We start from the raw sequence: 16,195 nt of genomic DNA on the forward strand, positions 1-16,195 counted from the left end.
GGCACGTACTGGCTAGTGAGCGGAATTAGATCCTCTTAGCGCTTGGCAAAACTACACAGACAAACCCCTCGGCTTTAAAAGCCCAGATGGGCTGAGAATTCGGGGACCAAATCCCACACACAATATTTTCGAAAAGATGGGGATTGATGCAACAAATGATACTCTTAACAATGAAAACCAACTAAATAACCAACACAAAAAACTTCTTAAATCATATAATATAAAATAATCTATAAAAAAGTAAATATAATAGTAATAAGTAATGTAAAAAGTAATATATATATATATAAAATGTAATTAAACAATACATAAAAAATACATTAAATAAAAAAAACTAAAGTAAAAAGTAATATAAAAAGTGAAAAAAAAGAAGAATCATATAAAAAAAAGACTCGTCCGCTTTTCATGTGCTGACAAAAATAACACAAAAAGTAAACAGAAATAATAAAACTTCTTTGGATGCTCATTTGACTAAAGTCACTGATTCACTGACATGATGTCGTTTCAAATTAGAAACTCATTTGCCATTTTTGTGACATTTTACTCTAAAGTTGTGTTTTGCAGTGATGTTGATGCCTTGCTATCTTTTAGCGCTGTTGCACGGTGCCACAGGGCCCACCAGTAGTCAAATAATACCCAATTCTACCATTAAGGCGGATAAAAGTGCTCACCTTGACCTCACCAGGCTTGATTTAGCCCTCCCGGCATGATCTCTTCTCTCAGTACCTGCTCTGCACTTCCTCCATCACGGGTTAATAGATATGAAGTCATTTGTCGAGTGGTAGCCCGGGTGCGTTCTTGGAAGGTGCCCTGAGCACTCACAGGACATCAGTCAAAGCAACCCTGTGTCAAAGAGGAAGTGGCCATTAATAAATATCATTAATGGCCCATCCCCTGGTCGCCCTGAAAACACATAAAAGGGAAAGGTCTAAAAAGAGAAAGTGGAGAGATCAAGGGGCAAAGGTCTGGAGTAGACACGAGACATACCCCCCTGGACAAAAAAAAATGGCTGACGATTCACATGGAGTATTTCATCGACAATGAAACGGAGTTTTTAAAAGCGTCCCTGGCTCTTTTTAAAGATGGAGTGAGACTTTTTGTCATTGTCCAAAAATGGACTTTTTAAATAAGCAATAATAAAGCCACTGGTGGAGCTACAGGGGGGGTCAATGGGGGCACTGACCACCCCCCCTGAAATAGGCTCGGACGCACTCCCCATGTGCCAGGCCAGATAATTGACTTTTGGGTATTTTCCACATTTCCGTAAAGAATCTTTGAATAGTTTTTGGGGTTTGTAAAAAAAAAAAAAAAAAAAGGGAGTTTCTATTAGGATAAAGCAACCTTTTAGAAAATTGATTTGACCTCATTTGGTATTAAAGTCATTCCAGTGCATTGTCTTAGTATGCTTCCGTTTTACTTTTGTTATTTCAAGTACTCCGGTTCAACCTGATACGGGGGAATGCATGAATTGTTTCCTGCTATTGTAACCTTCATTTGCATTTTGAAATACAGTGTTGCTTTGAGATAAGAGTGCAATCATCTTCTCTTAGTGAAATAAATGGAAATTCCAATAATCCATTACAGCCACCCCCACCCCAAAAAAGCAAAAATATATATATTTTTTAGTAATAAATAATATACATAAAATTTCACTTTATATAAATATACAGCAATGTCATTAAATGGAATGTAATAAATTTTATTTACTGCATTATTAGCCCACATTTATGCAAAATTGTTCCATGAACACCATCTTAAATATAGCTCTTTAGTTCAGTTCTACAGAACCCTACAGGCTAACACCTGTGCTTATTTAATGACTGTTTTCTATAGCTACGCTGCAGAAATGGACAGTACTGTATGTGTTATTAAAGTAAAATGCATGTGGCGGCTCAGTTGGGGCACTTAGTATACAGTCTGGCAAAACGCAACCATGTGTTAGTAGGCATCTTGAAAGCTGATAATGGTGTTTTCGATTGCTTATCATCACTTTACTTGCGTCCTATAGTTTGCTTGCTGTGGTTGTGGATAGAAATTTTCAAGTAGATCTATGTTTGTTTCCACTTTTGGCTAAGTTTTAGCAGGCCGCCTGATATTTACAACTGCCACCAGTAATAGAAAATTTGCTAAAAGAATTGGCGGATTTTTCTCTCTTTTGTAAAGTTAAAAAAATAATATTAATATATTAAATCATATAATAGAAAATAATAAATAATAAAGTAATACTGTAAAATGGTCAAATAAATGATTTTTCTCTCTTTTGTAAAGTTAGAAAATAATAATATCAGGAAAATGTACTGCAAAGTGGTCAAATAAACGTTTTCAGTGTTTGGTCATGTGACATTGGCGAGCTTAGCTGTGATTGGTTGTTACCTGAGCCCCAACAAATGTCATTTTCAGTCGAGTGGCAAAATCTCAAATTATTATCAAATTAATTATAAACTTTTTATTAAAAATAGTCAAATAAGTGCACTATCCCTTTAAAATGTTTTTATATAAAAAAAAAAGGTCTGTTTGCAAACTCGTCTACAAAACTGCCAGCTGGACTTCAATCAAAGACACCGATAAAAGTGCTCCCACTGTTTTTGGTTTGATGGCGTATGTGTTAGAAGGAGACATCTAATCTCCCCTCCACCTTCTCATAGCGGCTACATCCTGCTATCATGCTGTCCCATTGGCCTGATAGCCATTTTGTGTGTTATTTCTAGTGATAACCCAACGTGACTCGGAGACTTGCACTTGTGTCTGATTGGTTTCCTCGTACGCAAGAGGGGCGGGACTCACCTCCCTGGCGCTGAGTGACAAGTTGAAGGTTGAAGGGAATGTGTTTTGTGACGACTGTCATCCTCAGAATTCATCCCGTGATAGGCGGACCATGTCCCCGTCGACACCGCTGAACGTGATGGATGTCCGTAAGCTTGATATGATCCATTTTCTCTTTTAGTTGCATGATCAATCGCTTTGTAGTTGTGTCTTCTTAGAATGTATTTAAAAAAAAAGAAAAGTGATTTTTTAAGTTGGCTAATTCAGCGAAATATTTTAAGTTTCGATCATGTTAAAATTGGCTTTCCTGCATTTTCCTGCAAGGAATAATTTATGGATTTAATTGTATTGTAAAACCAACTTTTTTTTTTTAAACAGCTGCAGGCCTAAGGCTGCATGCTGAGTGTTAGCGTGGCCTTTATGCTATTTGAACCTCAATGGTCTCAACAGAGAGTTGTACTACTGAGGTGAACGAGCTACCAGGAGCCGAATTTTTAAATCGATGCGATCGGAATCGTGAAAAAAAAAAAAAAACACGAGGTCTTTGCCGCTATGTCAGGCATCTCTCGTATGACAAACTGAAAGTATACTCAGCCAAAACAGGCTTGACAAGGTCATCATTTCACAATCCTGCTTTCTCTCAAATAGATACTACCATGCATAATTTGGGGATTCTGAGAATAGTTTTAAATCAAGGTCAGAAAAGAATGTAATAGTGGCCTTTTTTTTTTTTCTTGTCTGGTAAAAAGCTTTTCAGCTGGTGTGAGAGAGGAGAGGGCGAGCTGATGGTGCGCTCCGGTCGCGTCTAAGTATTGTGATCCAGACCAGCTGGATGACGTTCCCTGTGGGAATCATGAATGTAGAGGTTGTTAAAAGATATGGAGCCCTGGACGCTCCACGGACTTACTGACAGCAGCTGGGAGGAAGGGGGAAGGGAGTTCACAAATGAAAAGTGCACCATTCATGGCAGTCGCCTCACATCCAAGTCATTATTCAAAAAAAAAAAAAAAAAAATCAAACAGAATCCAAATGCATTTATGCATCACGTTAGACTAAACAGCTCGGACCCGTGAACATCGGGCAGACATTTTGTCTGGCTTCGTCTGTAACATTCGAACCCTTGTGGCACACTGGCCCGCTTGCGTGTTTATGAATTATCTGGTCTTCATGCCGTGCCCGGAAAAACAGTCTCTTGAGGAAAACGGGTAAACACAAACAACTTAAGAGCACCTCAAATTTGGAGCGAGAAGAACCGTCACGTCTGTCAGGGCTAAGTAGACCACACGCTTAAGGCAACAAACCTCCTGCTGGGTCAACAGTGTGAGACTTGCACCTTGCCAGAGAGCTCATCTCATAAACGCACACCCACACACCCACAGAAGGAGGTTATTAGGAATATGAAGAGGCAAGATGTGGAATGGGCAATCGGGGAATGTAAAGAGGGAGAATGACAGGACTGAAGGGGAGACAGAGGACAGACTAAGTGCTTTGATTTGTTCCCTAGATATATAGATTTATGGAGCTATTCATCATCTTATCTAGCCGGTGCATGTAGCTATCATAACTGTTTGTAATCACTATGATAAAACATATCAGTTTCTATAAGCTTTTAATGATTCACTTTTGGAAAATAAACTAAATCTACTAAACGTTTGGGTATCAATTATTTGGATATCTATTATTATCAAATTAAATTGAGGTTAAAAAAATAGTAAAGTGTGATAGTTTATGTTGAGAAATATCAAGTAGGCACGTTCCGCTTGCATAACTTGACTAGCCTGTCTGCTAATTCTATTTACCTTCCAAAAGTAAGCACGGGCGCACAGTACTTAGCATTAGGCAAACACAGACAATTGCCTGGGGCAACCTGATTTCCACTCGGCCCTAAACCGCACATTAAAAAAAAAACAGATTAAGAAAATTGTCTTCGATTTAGAAAGTAGCAACACAATTAGTATTTTGCAAAATGTGACTCAACAGTGCCCCTTTTGGTGGTACTCAAGCACTGCCTCAATTGATTCATTCAGAATCAATTTTGTAAAGACAATTGATGGATTCATTGTTGATCGAACGCTTTGTGCTCCTTCTATGCACTCAGAGGCTGAAAGCTGCACTTTCACACCATCCCGGCGCCATCGCCAACGGAAACATGAACTCCATGGGTCACATGATGGAGATGATGTCGTCGCGGCAGGAGCAAGGCAACCACCATCACATGCACTCGCACTCTCACTCGCACCCTCACCAGCACCTCCAAGCACCTCCCCACGCGTACCAGCAGCACCACGGCCATCACCACCACAACCAGGGTCACAACCAGGGCCACGGTCAGGGCCACGGTCAGGGTGGCCACCATCACCCGCAGGGGCACAACCCCCATCACAACTCCCACAATGCCCACCTTCATCCCGGGCACCCGCACCAGACTTCGCCACATCCTCAGATGCACTCCGCTTCACAGGTAAGACATTCTAGATCTTGGCAGCCACTTTCCAATGCACACTGCCACCTACTGCACTGGAGGAGTATCGACCACTTATAGCGCTACGTTTTATGTTGCTGTTTTTTTTCCTGTCGATTTTTTAATTTGAGTTTATTTTAATTAATGTTTACAGCTGAGTTTTTGGGGGGTTTTTTAGCCCTGAAGGCAAATTCTTTTTTTCACCCTACTGTTTAGTTTTAATTGCATTGTGCACTTGTTACCGTCTTAGTGTCATCGAGCTTCTTCCTTTTCGTACAGCTCAAGAGGTCAGGAAATGAATTTGAATGATTGTAAATTTATTTTGTGGAAATGTGTGGCCCGCAAAAGCAAAATAATGTGTCAACTCAATATTTCTTGTTAAAATACCAAAAATCTAAATTGTCTTTCCTTTTAATAACAGCGAGATATTGCAAAAAAATATAATCCCGATTTCAAAATAAATCTGAAAATTGTTGAATCGTTGAAATGAGTTTGACACCCTTGGCTAACACCTTCCGAGAAGGACATTAGCTTGTAGTATGCAAGTGCGCCTCACAACATTCATAATAATTTGATTCCAGTCACTTTGTCCTTGCATTGTCTGATGCCCTTTTGTCATGATGGACCATTCCTGCATCAAATGATCCGCGTCTGTACTCTCCAAATGCGCCATTAATGCATTAAAAGAACACTTTTGATGTACGCTCGGCATGCATTAAAGCGATTTGTGTTTTTCCGTGCTTCTCATAAAAATGCTGATGGTCCAAACTGCAAACGGTTGACCTTGCCAAGTTTATGTCAAGATCCGTCCGTCCACCAACACTTGTGTCTGCCGGCGTTAGTCTGAGTAGAAGTGGGTGGTGGAAAAGAGCCTGACACCTCTTTAACTAGCAGTTCGAAGAATTAGCCCAGTCACTCACTTGTTGAAGCAGATGTTGTTTTGCGGCCACTTGGCACACTTGAAATAGCTTTGGGGGTAATGTATGGACGCTTGTTTGTGTTTTTGGAGAGCAGCAGGGTGGCTGGGGCAGTCAGGTGTCTGGATGTTTTCCAGCTGTGTCACAAAGATTGCGTCTGTGGTTGCAAGTTGGCAGACGTAAACTGTCTCATTAGAGAGCTGGGTTATGATTAACCCTCTCCCCCCCCCCCCCCTCCCCTACCTGCCCCTTTTCCATGTTTCAGATGTCTCCCGCTACCCAACATATGCAGCCGACGCAGACGCTTCATTCCCCGCCCTCCAGCGGCGGCCGGCGCAGGCGCGTAGTGGACGAAGATCCGGATGAACGTCGGCGGAAGTTTCTGGAACGGAATCGAGCGGCGGCGACACGATGTAGACAAAAGAGGAAAGTGTGGGTCATGTCGTTGGAGAAGAAAGCCGAAGAACTCACGCAGACCAACATGCAGCTTCAGGTAGAAAAAAATCAACCAATAGAAAAAGGGATTACCGTATTTTCCGCACTATAAGGCGCACCGGATTATAAGGCGCACCTTCAATGAATGGCCCATTTTAAAACTTTGGCCAGATATAAGATATATACATTTGGCCCGCGGGCCGGACTTTGGACACGCCTGCTGTAGTGGCTCAATATTGGTCCATGTATAAGGCGCACCTGATTATAAGGCGGGACTGTCGGGTTTTGAGAAAATTGGAGGGTTTTAGGTGCGCCTTATAGTGCGGAAATTACGGTATCTAAATATTACAAACCTTGCACAGTCTTTCAATTGACTTTTTTCATGATTCATTTTATTATTTTTAATGACAGAATGAAGTGACCATGCTAAAGAACGAGGTGACCCAGCTCAAGCAGCTCCTCCTCACACACAAGGACTGTCCCATCACCACTATGCAAAAAGAGTCCCAAGGTTACCTCAGTGAGTCACACCAAACACATACTTTAGTCCTTTAGTGTTCATAGCGCTGCCATGGAGAGATTTCATTTTGTCAACAACAAATGAAGAAATGCCATTTTTGACAACTACGGGATGAGCTCCATTTTGTTTCCCAGCGTGACGTCAGAGCCCCTCCCCTTTGATAGGGATACGAGACATAATTAGGATAGCGAAGCCTCCCTTGTGTGCTTCCCAGCGAGGAAAGTCAGGCTCATATCCGTCCTGGCTGAATGTTTCTTTTGTAAAGGAGAGCGCCTCCTCCCAGACTGGGCGAGACGTTCGTCAATGAGGCTTAAGTTGTCCACACACGTCCACACGTTTAATGTCAGCTGGCGTGTGTACAAAGCTTAGTGATTCCATTTTGGAGTTTGGTGTTATCTGTTCATTGTGAGGCACTTGGAGTGATTTTATCTCTTTTTTAGACTGGATTCAATGTCATTAGCATTTTCTGATGTTGTTATGTCTTAAAAAAAAAAAGGCCAATTATTATTGGTCATTTTATTCATTTTATTTTATTATTTTAATTTTATTTTTTGCACTTACAAAATTGGAAAAAAAAATCTATTTTTTTTTGGGATGAGTTTTGCTGATTTTCAAAGAACTATTATCAGCCAATTAACTTGCTCCGGCTAATTAATCGTCCGGGCCCTAATTTGCCATCCCTTGTGATGTGTCCTCAGGTCCAGAGAGCAGTCCGGCCGGAAGTCCATCTCCAGCTTGCACGCAGCAGCAGGTCATTCAGCACAACACCATCACCACCTCCACCACGACTGTAGGGGGCGGCATTATGCACGGACAAGCCAACAGCCGGACAGACATTAACCCCATCCACTAGGGGAGCAGAAAGACTGTCCAGCCCCGGTGGTCACCCCCACCCCCCATACCTCCCTTCAGCCCAACCCACCTCTGCTTTCTGAGGCTCTCCAGCTGCACACATTGCCCCCCCCCCCATCAAGAAAAACCTCAAAAAGCCTCCAAGGCTCTTCTTTTTACAGTAGCCATGCTATGTATTTTTATAAACCCTATAATGTGTACGTTTGATGGTATGTTGCCTTTTTTTTTTTTTAACATTTGCTTTTAATATGTCAGCAACAATGCTATGGATTATTTTTTTTCTTCCGGTACAAAATGGACCAAAGCATTCATGTAGGGAACAAGACTGGAGGCTTTCATCTCTTATTTTATTTTCTATTCATTTTTTTTGAACAAAAAAAAGCTAGTAGATTCTCCTAAAAACACATAAAGCATTACGGGCTGTAGCTCCACATCCTTTCCTTCCCCTTATGACTGTTAACCTCATTACTGCCAGTCTTAAAGAATCGTATGAACTTCATTGTTATTGTCGTAGCATAGCGCTCGTGGGATAAGCGATGTGGATGATGTAAAATGATGAGCGCGGCGAGGCAGCTTTAAAATCACAACAATCTCCTCCAGGACCACCCGAAGCTTTAACTTAAGGGCGGGGAAGCCTTTTCCGATAGAAATGTCCGCCGAGGCCCATGATAAGTTTACGATACGACGATCAAACAAATGCACTTTTTTATTTTTGAATTTTGATAACAACTCCTCTGAGGTTTTATTCGTTTTTAGACTTGCATGGAAGGTCGGATCAAATCCGAATATAGATCGTAAAACGCATGTCCACGTCAGAGAGCATCTCTGTAATCCATAACTGATTTTTTTCTTAATTCCTAAAGAGGAGCAATTTATGGCAGTGATTTCCCAATGTGCCTTGGTTATTTTATTTTCTTCTTCACTCATGTCTATTTCAGGTTATCGATAGTTTTGCCTCTTATTGGCTTTTATCTTAGATTTCTTCTTCATTAATCTTTCTCAGGCCTTTTCTTTTTCTCTTTTTAACTCAACGGCGACATACCGAGGAAACGGGAACGTTTCTTCGATTTTGTGACCAAGAATGTCGAGGCGAGCACCCTAAAGCACTGTGTTGTACAGTAAAAGGTGAAGCAGAGCTGTCTATGCACTTTGAGGGTAGGAATAGCCATATTAAACGGGGTCATGCTCACTGACCCCCCCCCCCCTCTTTTTGAGAAACGTCTTTGGGTCTCAGTTGAAGAAAATGTACTCGTAAAGCGAAATTCCGCTCGCCTCACGTCTTAACTTTGTGCAGTAGCATTTAAATGCAGGAGGGAAGTGCCTCCTGAGAAAAGGGCTTGATTTCAATTTTGAATTCCCACGTCTTGATGATTACACCAGTGGTTCTCAAACTGGGCCCTGGTCCGGGTTACAAGATGTCACTATGGGTGTGGAACCTTTCTAGTTTTAGTCCTCAGGGCAATACTAAAAGAAAATCTTACAAGTTCATTTTGATATATTATCAGCATTTGTTAGTCTTTTTTTTTTTTTTGGAATACCATGGCAGATTTTAATTTGGACTTGCATGGCGGGTTGTATGAAATGTTCTCACGGGCCATATATGGCCCACGGGATGTAGGTTGCCCACCCCTGCACTCTGACGAAGTTCAGGAAAAAAAAAGTGTTGCTTTATATGCAGGAAAAAAAAAGATGCGACTGTTTGCGTACAAGAATAATTCTTATGCGTTAATACTTGTATAATTGTAAACTATAAATATTGTACAGAAGACTATGAATTTCTATAATCATGTACATGTAATGCAACTACCTTTCTTTTTGAAGGGAATACATGTATGCCACATGTGTGTAAATAATGTTTGCATACAGCACTTGTTGCCTTTTGTCATACGTCGAGGCTCATTTCAGCGCTTACATCGGTTGTTTATATGTCATAAACTGACCCTTGCTTGCATAACTTTGTACATTTTCTGTCCCCACGTCGGCTTGTTTTGTACAGATGTTCGACATTATCGCTGCAGTTACATTCTGAAAATAAAGCACTTGCTCAGCAACAGGCAGCTAAACGACTCGCTTCAATTGATTTCATCACTGGGGAAGTGCAAAACAAAATGAGCTCAGTAGATCTTTGCGACATAACTGCTTATTCATAGAGTCTGAACAGTGCAATGATTTGCAATTATGTGCTTTAAACCAGAGGTCCCCAACCACCGGGGCGCGGACCAGTATCGGTCCGTGGATCAATTGGTACCGGGCCACCAAGCCGCACAGAAAAAAATAAAATAAACATATATTATATATATATATATATATATATATATTTTTTTTTTTTTATTCATATATATATACTTTTATCGACGATCAATTCAGGTCAAGACGCTCGTCCCGGTCACGTGACATGTTCCCCCCAGTCAAGTTCGCAAAGCTCGCAAAAATGAGTAAGAATTTATTTTGAAAAACATAAAACATTTGGCGATTCTCTCTCAATTACTTCCGTCGGTGCATCTGTCTCTCTTGACACAGTTTAATTCGGTCACGTGACACGTTACACCTGTCGAGCCCGCGAAGCTAGCTAAAACAATTAGCAAGAAACAGAGATGTTTGGAAAGCTTCTTCGGAAAGGGAAAACAACCCAATAAGGAGACGGAAGATGAAGAAGCTATGACTTCTAAGAAAAAGGAAAGATGTATTTAATTTCTGGAATCCTACTTAATATATGGATTTATTGCCACAAGTGATGCGCCAAGTGGCGACAGGCTAGCTAACGAGGCAATGAAGCTTTCCAAACTGCTTCGGCACATGGCGACCAAGCATCCTGCATTAAAAGACAAACCCTTGGAATTTTCTGAAAGAAAAAGACGTGAACAAGAAGGACATTGTCTCTGATGACGCCTAGATTGGACCAGCTCGATTCTCAGAAACAAGCGGAGTGCTCCCACTGATTCAACGTAATGGTGAGTTTTATTTTTATGTTATTTGTTTTTATGTCACTCGTATCATTTATATATATGATATCATATATTTATTATACATGTATTATATGAAGGCCAGTCCGCGAAAATATCTCTGATACGTAACCGTCCGTGGAGCAAAAAAGGTTGGGGACCGCTTCTTCAAAATACTGATTAAATTTATGAGTTTGATTTTCATAGTGCACAGGCATAAATTACAAATACCAGAATTATTACTTTCAAGATAATGATTGTCATGATTAGTACTACAAGCGTAGTGAATCATTTTGTGAACATTATTCTTTGAGCACACTGCCCCCTGGTGGGCATTGTTGTTATTACACTTTGGACGTCAGTACAATCCTCGAAACAGATGTTATTGTTTGTATGTATTACTTTATTCTATGACACATGTGTTTATTTAAAATGGCCTTTTATTTTAAGGCAAATCAAGTTAAAAACACATTTTGTTTTGAGAAGGAAATAACATTCAATACTGTTATGGTGCCATATTAAAGGCAGGCTGATATGAGTGTTGTACAATTTCATTTTGGATAATCACTATTAGTGAGCAGCAACCATTTGAAAACAAAAATGATCATAGTTAAAAGGCATTTCGAGCCCTGTCATTGAAAATAATCCATGAGTGCAATGCTTAAAAAAAACATTAAGAAAACAAACATTGCAGCCATACTGATTAAAAGATATTGTCATTGATAAGAACACAAAAAAGAATGCCGTGTTCAAATCCAGTAATTACAGCAAAAATAAAATGAACCTAATTTACATACGCTCATCAAAGCGGGTGATTGTGTGAATTCTTCATGCCCAGCCTCGCGTTGATAGAAATCTGTCAATCATGTCAAAGGACCTCGCCGGCTGGTCGTAAGGCAAAATATGTCCGCCGCCTCTGATGATGACCTGCGTGATAAAAAGTCTCTTTTTAAATTGAGTACTTATCTATTCGCTGGTCATGAGCTCACCTGGTTGAACTCCCCCACTTGTCTTACGTAACCGGCCACCTCCGTATCGCCGGGCTGAAGCTTCCAATGAAAGCGTGGCGCCGTCTTATAGTCATTCGCTCCGGTCCAGTTGACGGTGGGCAGGAACCGTTCGGTCAAAGGAGCCGCCACGATCACGTCCAGCTGACCGCTGTAGATCAAAACCTGCGTGCCAAGGAGGACGGATGGTCTCAAAATACACAACTCTTCAAATCATCAGTTTTGTTCGAGTCCTGACTTTGTAGTGGTCCATGAGCACGCCCAGCCAAGGCTTGATGCTCTTCATCACATCCTGCATCAGGTGCTTCTCCACCTGCGAGCCGTCGTGGAATTCAAGTTTGCCAACGTGGATGGCACGCCGCACCTGAGGGAGCGTCACGAAGGTGGAAAAGTACTCCTGGTCTTCGGGTTCCTGACGTAAAACATTCACAAATATGGAAAGGCAGTGGACGTTTCATTAGGGACACCTGTGTATTTAAAAATCATTAGTAATGGTATTGTTTTGATGACAAATATTTCCGTGTACCTGACATAACATGTAGTTGAAATAGTTGGTGCAGCCCGTTGCGTTCTGGAAGAAGGAAGGGTAGGGCGCCAAGTCTCCATTCAGCAAGCTGTCAAAAACCTGAGAGGACAAAGGAATGATTAAAAAAAAAGAATGGCCTCCAAAATTAAATCTGAATATCCTTATTTGAGTAGTTCCTTTCACGAGGTACCTTGAAAGCCTCAACCCACTTCTGCTGCTGGATGAGCACCACACCCAAGTCGGTCTGTTTGTTGACGTAGTCTTTCTGAACTTCGTCGATCATGCCCGTCTGGTACAAAAACTCACCGTAGCCACCCAGCATCTGACAGATATGAGAATGTCACATTCCCGTGGAAGACTTGTGACTCTCGCGTCGGCAGCTACGCACCACTTCGGGGTCGCACAGCCCGTCACCGATGGCCATGCCCTTGAAGTTGATTTTGACCTTGGCCGTGGGGTTGTTTTTATGGATGTAATAAGAGATGGCCGGAACGTATTTCCCCGCGTACGACTGCAGAGACACACGGTTTTATTGTTGTTGGATGAAGCTGATTTCAAAAGCCAAACTTACCTCGCCGGTTGCATAGAAGTCATTGGACTGATACTCGGGAAAGAGTTGGAAGAACTGGATCAAAGCACTTGGAAAGCGACAGAATGGGGGGGTAAAATAAATCAAAGTGAGAAAATGACAGTCACGGAATAAATGTTGCACCTGTATAGATCTCTGCCAACGTCATCCTGATTCTGTGCATAACCGCGGTCGTCGTCGGTGAAGCTGAAACCTGTCCCGACCTAAAACAAAAAACAATTTGAAATGTTCTATCGAGTGGAAAAATCCAAATATGCCACCTACTGGATTGTCAACGTATAAAACGGAATATTTCAAGGTCCAGGCGTAGTCCCTCAGGTTCACTGCAATGGCACAAAAGTTATTGAACAGACACTTGCCAAAGTTAGATGCTTTTTCTTACCCGTCATGTTTTTGGAAACCACATAAGGTCCATGTTCCACAAAGAGGCCAAACATCGAGGTCCCTCCAGGGCCCCCTTGCAGCCACAGCAGAATCGGGGCCTTTCCATCACGGCTGGATGGCTGGAAGAGTCACCCAAAACAACTTCAGCACCATCTTGTGGTTTGTTACGTAGCAGGATTTTTATGGCTCAAGTAAGAAGCCACCAAATTGCTCCATTGTATTATTGTTCACCCAGGCAACAATATCATGAATTATACGATGCTTGGAGTGATAGGAATTTACCAGGAGTGCGGGGAAGAACCAGAAGAAGAGGTTACTGTTGTATTTCTTGTTGACAGTCAGGTAGCCGGCATAACTCTTCACGTTTTGGCCAGGCAGCTCCCCAACTGCACTTAATTTCCTGGCTGGAGCAAACAAACTAAATATATATATCGCATTGTCGATAGACGAAACGATATGGACACAATCTACCTTCGTCAATGGCACCCTTCTCCAGGTAAGGGGTGAGAAAGAGAGGAGCTCCGGGATCCACACCGTTGAGGCTGCTGACATTAAGTGACTTTCGGCAGAAAAAGGACGAGCATCGGCGAGTTTGGACTGGAACGTGAGCGCTCCAGAGTAGGAAGAGGACACCCACGGTGTCGATCCAAGCTCTGTCGGTGTTGACAAGTCCGTGCAAATGTTAAACGACACGCTCAAACGCGTGGTGTTGAAATTAAACGATTAAAAAAAAAAAAAAAAATGTCGGTGGAATTAAATGATGTCCAAATGTGGGTTAAAACTCACCTCATGTTTTTCGTTTCAACAAGACAGTCAATCGCGTAAAAGTGGAGACCGAGTCACATGATCAAAACCTAAAGCAACCTCACGTGATCGTTAAAGAACCACGTGATCGGCCATGTTTCTTTCCCGGAAATGCTTCCTCGCAGGACGTTCATAAGTACTTGACACCAAATTTGGGCTTTATCGATGTGGCAAAGGCCAATCTGTTTCTTCGTATCACGGTATCAAGCGTTGCCTTTTTGACTCAAGCAGCCATTTTTTCCCCTTTATCTATTTAATTAATTTAATTTTTATTTATTTATTTTACTTTTGGGGGGGGGGGGCAAATACATCATCAACATACATCCCTTACCATTTCATTTGATACTATATCATCCGTGACTTGTTGAAAAGGTTGACAGGTTGAAGCAATTATATATATATATATATATATATATATATATATATATATATATATATATATATATATATATATATATATATATATATATATATATATATATAAATCAAATTATAATTTGATTTGAACACAGCAATTTTGTTCATTCAACTGGAAGTTTGATAACATGTTGAGTTGAATGCAACAGTAACAAGTTAATCGATTTTGGGAGTTTTGCAGTCACCCAGCTTATGAGATCCATTGCCTATGATACAGTTAGCAAGGTGCCGCTGTCAACATTTGCACACACCAACAGCCAAGTCACGACCTTGTATTGTAGACAACACAAGAGATTTCAAAGCCCAAGTCACCATAGATTTCATATGGAATGCGACGCATTGTATTTTTGTTTCAAAAGGCTCTTCATCACTGTTTTTTTTTGTTTTTTTTATTCCAATATTTAACAGCAGCCACTGATAGTGTGGCTTGCTTCTTAAAGTTGTGTTTCTTTGCAGGTGCTCAAAGGTCAACAGTCGTTATTTTGTCTCAATCTAAATGGATTTAGTATGGTAAAAAACTTGTGAAAGAAACAATTCATTCGTGTGGAAAGTGTCGGCTTTCTTGTGAATTCGTATTTGAACTTTAATGAGAGGTTCCAATGGATTGTGCTCGTGTTTCCCCAAACATCGTCCTTGGTTAGCACACGGAGTCCCCGTCCTGTCAAGTTGCTGGTTTCGTAATGCGTCAGCAGGTGTCTTCTTCGTCTCAAAGCTTTGCGTTTGATCCCCTTTGCGTCTTTGCAATGATGCGTGTATGACATTTCCAAGCGCCTTGTCGTTTCCAAAGGGCCGATGTCGTTTACTTTGAAGGCCGAGCGTTGGGGGTATGTAGTACGCCTGAGCTCTGTTGGTTCAGTGTGCCACATAGTTCCGTCGGCTGAGTTCTCTCTCTCTCTCTCGCAGAGCTTGTCGTTGTTGCACCTTTTTTTTGTACCTTGTCTTCCTTGGTTCCCTAATGGGCAGAAGAGTGCTAACCAGAAAGATGGCTTGGCTGATGTGGGCGCTCCTGATGTTCCCTCCGCTAGCTGACGCCAAGAAGGTTGACGTTTGGAAGCGCAGTACAGCTGAGATTCAAGTGAGTGGCAAAGTAGGTGAAAATGTCACCCTGGCCACCGGGAAGGCATCGCTGGACGACTACACAAATATCCTATGGGTAATCATCGGCAACGGCCAGATTCTCTCCTACGCCATCAAAGACAAGACGGCCTCAGAAGCTAGTGGTCCCCAAACTCTGATTGGTGATCCCGGCTCAAACAATGAGCAGGGTGCAATCATCCATCAAAACCAAGGAGAGAGACAATCACTTACTCAAAACGAAGAAGCCGAGACAGGTGGGGACGAGACAGAACAAGAAGTCGGCGGCGACAACAGCGACCCAGTCGTCCCCAACAACGGCGACCAAACACAGGACGCAGGCGGCGTCAAAAGCGAAGACGAAAAAAAAACCGAGGCAACGAAGTCAATAGTGACAAAGGAGGACGAAGTTAAGTCAGACCCAAAACCTCCGGAAGCGAAAGCTCCGGAATCGACAAACACCGTGTTGAAAACACCTCTAGACACTTGGAAACTCACCGAAGG

The 16,195-nt window shown here is 41.7% G+C and overlaps 2 protein-coding genes across 5 annotated transcripts in view; one reads left to right on the top strand and one right to left on the bottom strand.

Moving 5' to 3' along the window:
• Positions 1 to 10,005, top strand: part of creb5b (cAMP responsive element binding protein 5b) — a 36,309-nt gene extending 26,304 nt beyond the window's left edge. For all 4 annotated transcript variants that reach the window (XM_061288790.1, XM_061288789.1, XM_061288791.1 and 1 more), the window contains 4 exons: positions 4,862 to 5,224; positions 6,407 to 6,634; positions 6,988 to 7,096; positions 7,795 to 10,005. In XM_061288790.1, the coding sequence (XP_061144774.1) occupies positions 4,862 to 5,224; positions 6,407 to 6,634; positions 6,988 to 7,096; positions 7,795 to 7,949 (855 nt within the window). In that variant the 3' untranslated portion in view covers positions 7,950 to 10,005. The remainder of the gene's footprint in view (positions 1 to 4,861; positions 5,225 to 6,406; positions 6,635 to 6,987; positions 7,097 to 7,794) is intronic.
• A 1,267-nt stretch (positions 10,006 to 11,272) lies between these two features.
• Positions 11,273 to 14,335, bottom strand: cpvl (carboxypeptidase vitellogenic like). The gene is made up of 13 exons (XM_061288796.1): positions 14,183 to 14,335; positions 13,868 to 14,049; positions 13,679 to 13,800; positions 13,395 to 13,515; positions 13,277 to 13,335; positions 13,136 to 13,215; positions 12,995 to 13,061; positions 12,812 to 12,934; positions 12,614 to 12,745; positions 12,424 to 12,522; positions 12,136 to 12,309; positions 11,880 to 12,062; positions 11,273 to 11,817 (listed from the first exon to the last, which is right to left on the bottom strand). The coding sequence occupies exons 1-13, from the start codon at positions 14,185 to 14,187 to the stop codon at positions 11,719 to 11,721; spliced, it is 1,446 nt and encodes a 481-aa protein (XP_061144780.1). The 5' UTR covers positions 14,188 to 14,335; the 3' UTR covers positions 11,273 to 11,718.
• Between the last annotated feature and the right edge of the window lie 1,860 nt (positions 14,336 to 16,195).

The sequence above is a fragment of the Syngnathus typhle genome, linkage group LG10 (assembly GCF_033458585.1).
Source record: "Syngnathus typhle isolate RoL2023-S1 ecotype Sweden linkage group LG10, RoL_Styp_1.0, whole genome shotgun sequence".
Taxonomy (NCBI): domain Eukaryota; kingdom Metazoa; phylum Chordata; class Actinopteri; order Syngnathiformes; family Syngnathidae; genus Syngnathus; species Syngnathus typhle.

What these genes read in the sequence shown, in the direction of transcription:
- cpvl (XM_061288796.1), bottom strand. An exon ending in GGTTCTTCCCCGCACTCCTG is followed by an intron (nt 13,516 to 13,678) that starts GTAAATTCCTAT and finishes TGACTCTTCCAG; the next exon opens with CCATCCAGCCGTGATGGAAA. An exon ending in TCAACTACATGTTATGTCAG is followed by an intron (nt 12,310 to 12,423) that starts GTACACGGAAAT and finishes GTTTTACGTCAG; the next exon opens with GAACCCGAAGACCAGGAGTA.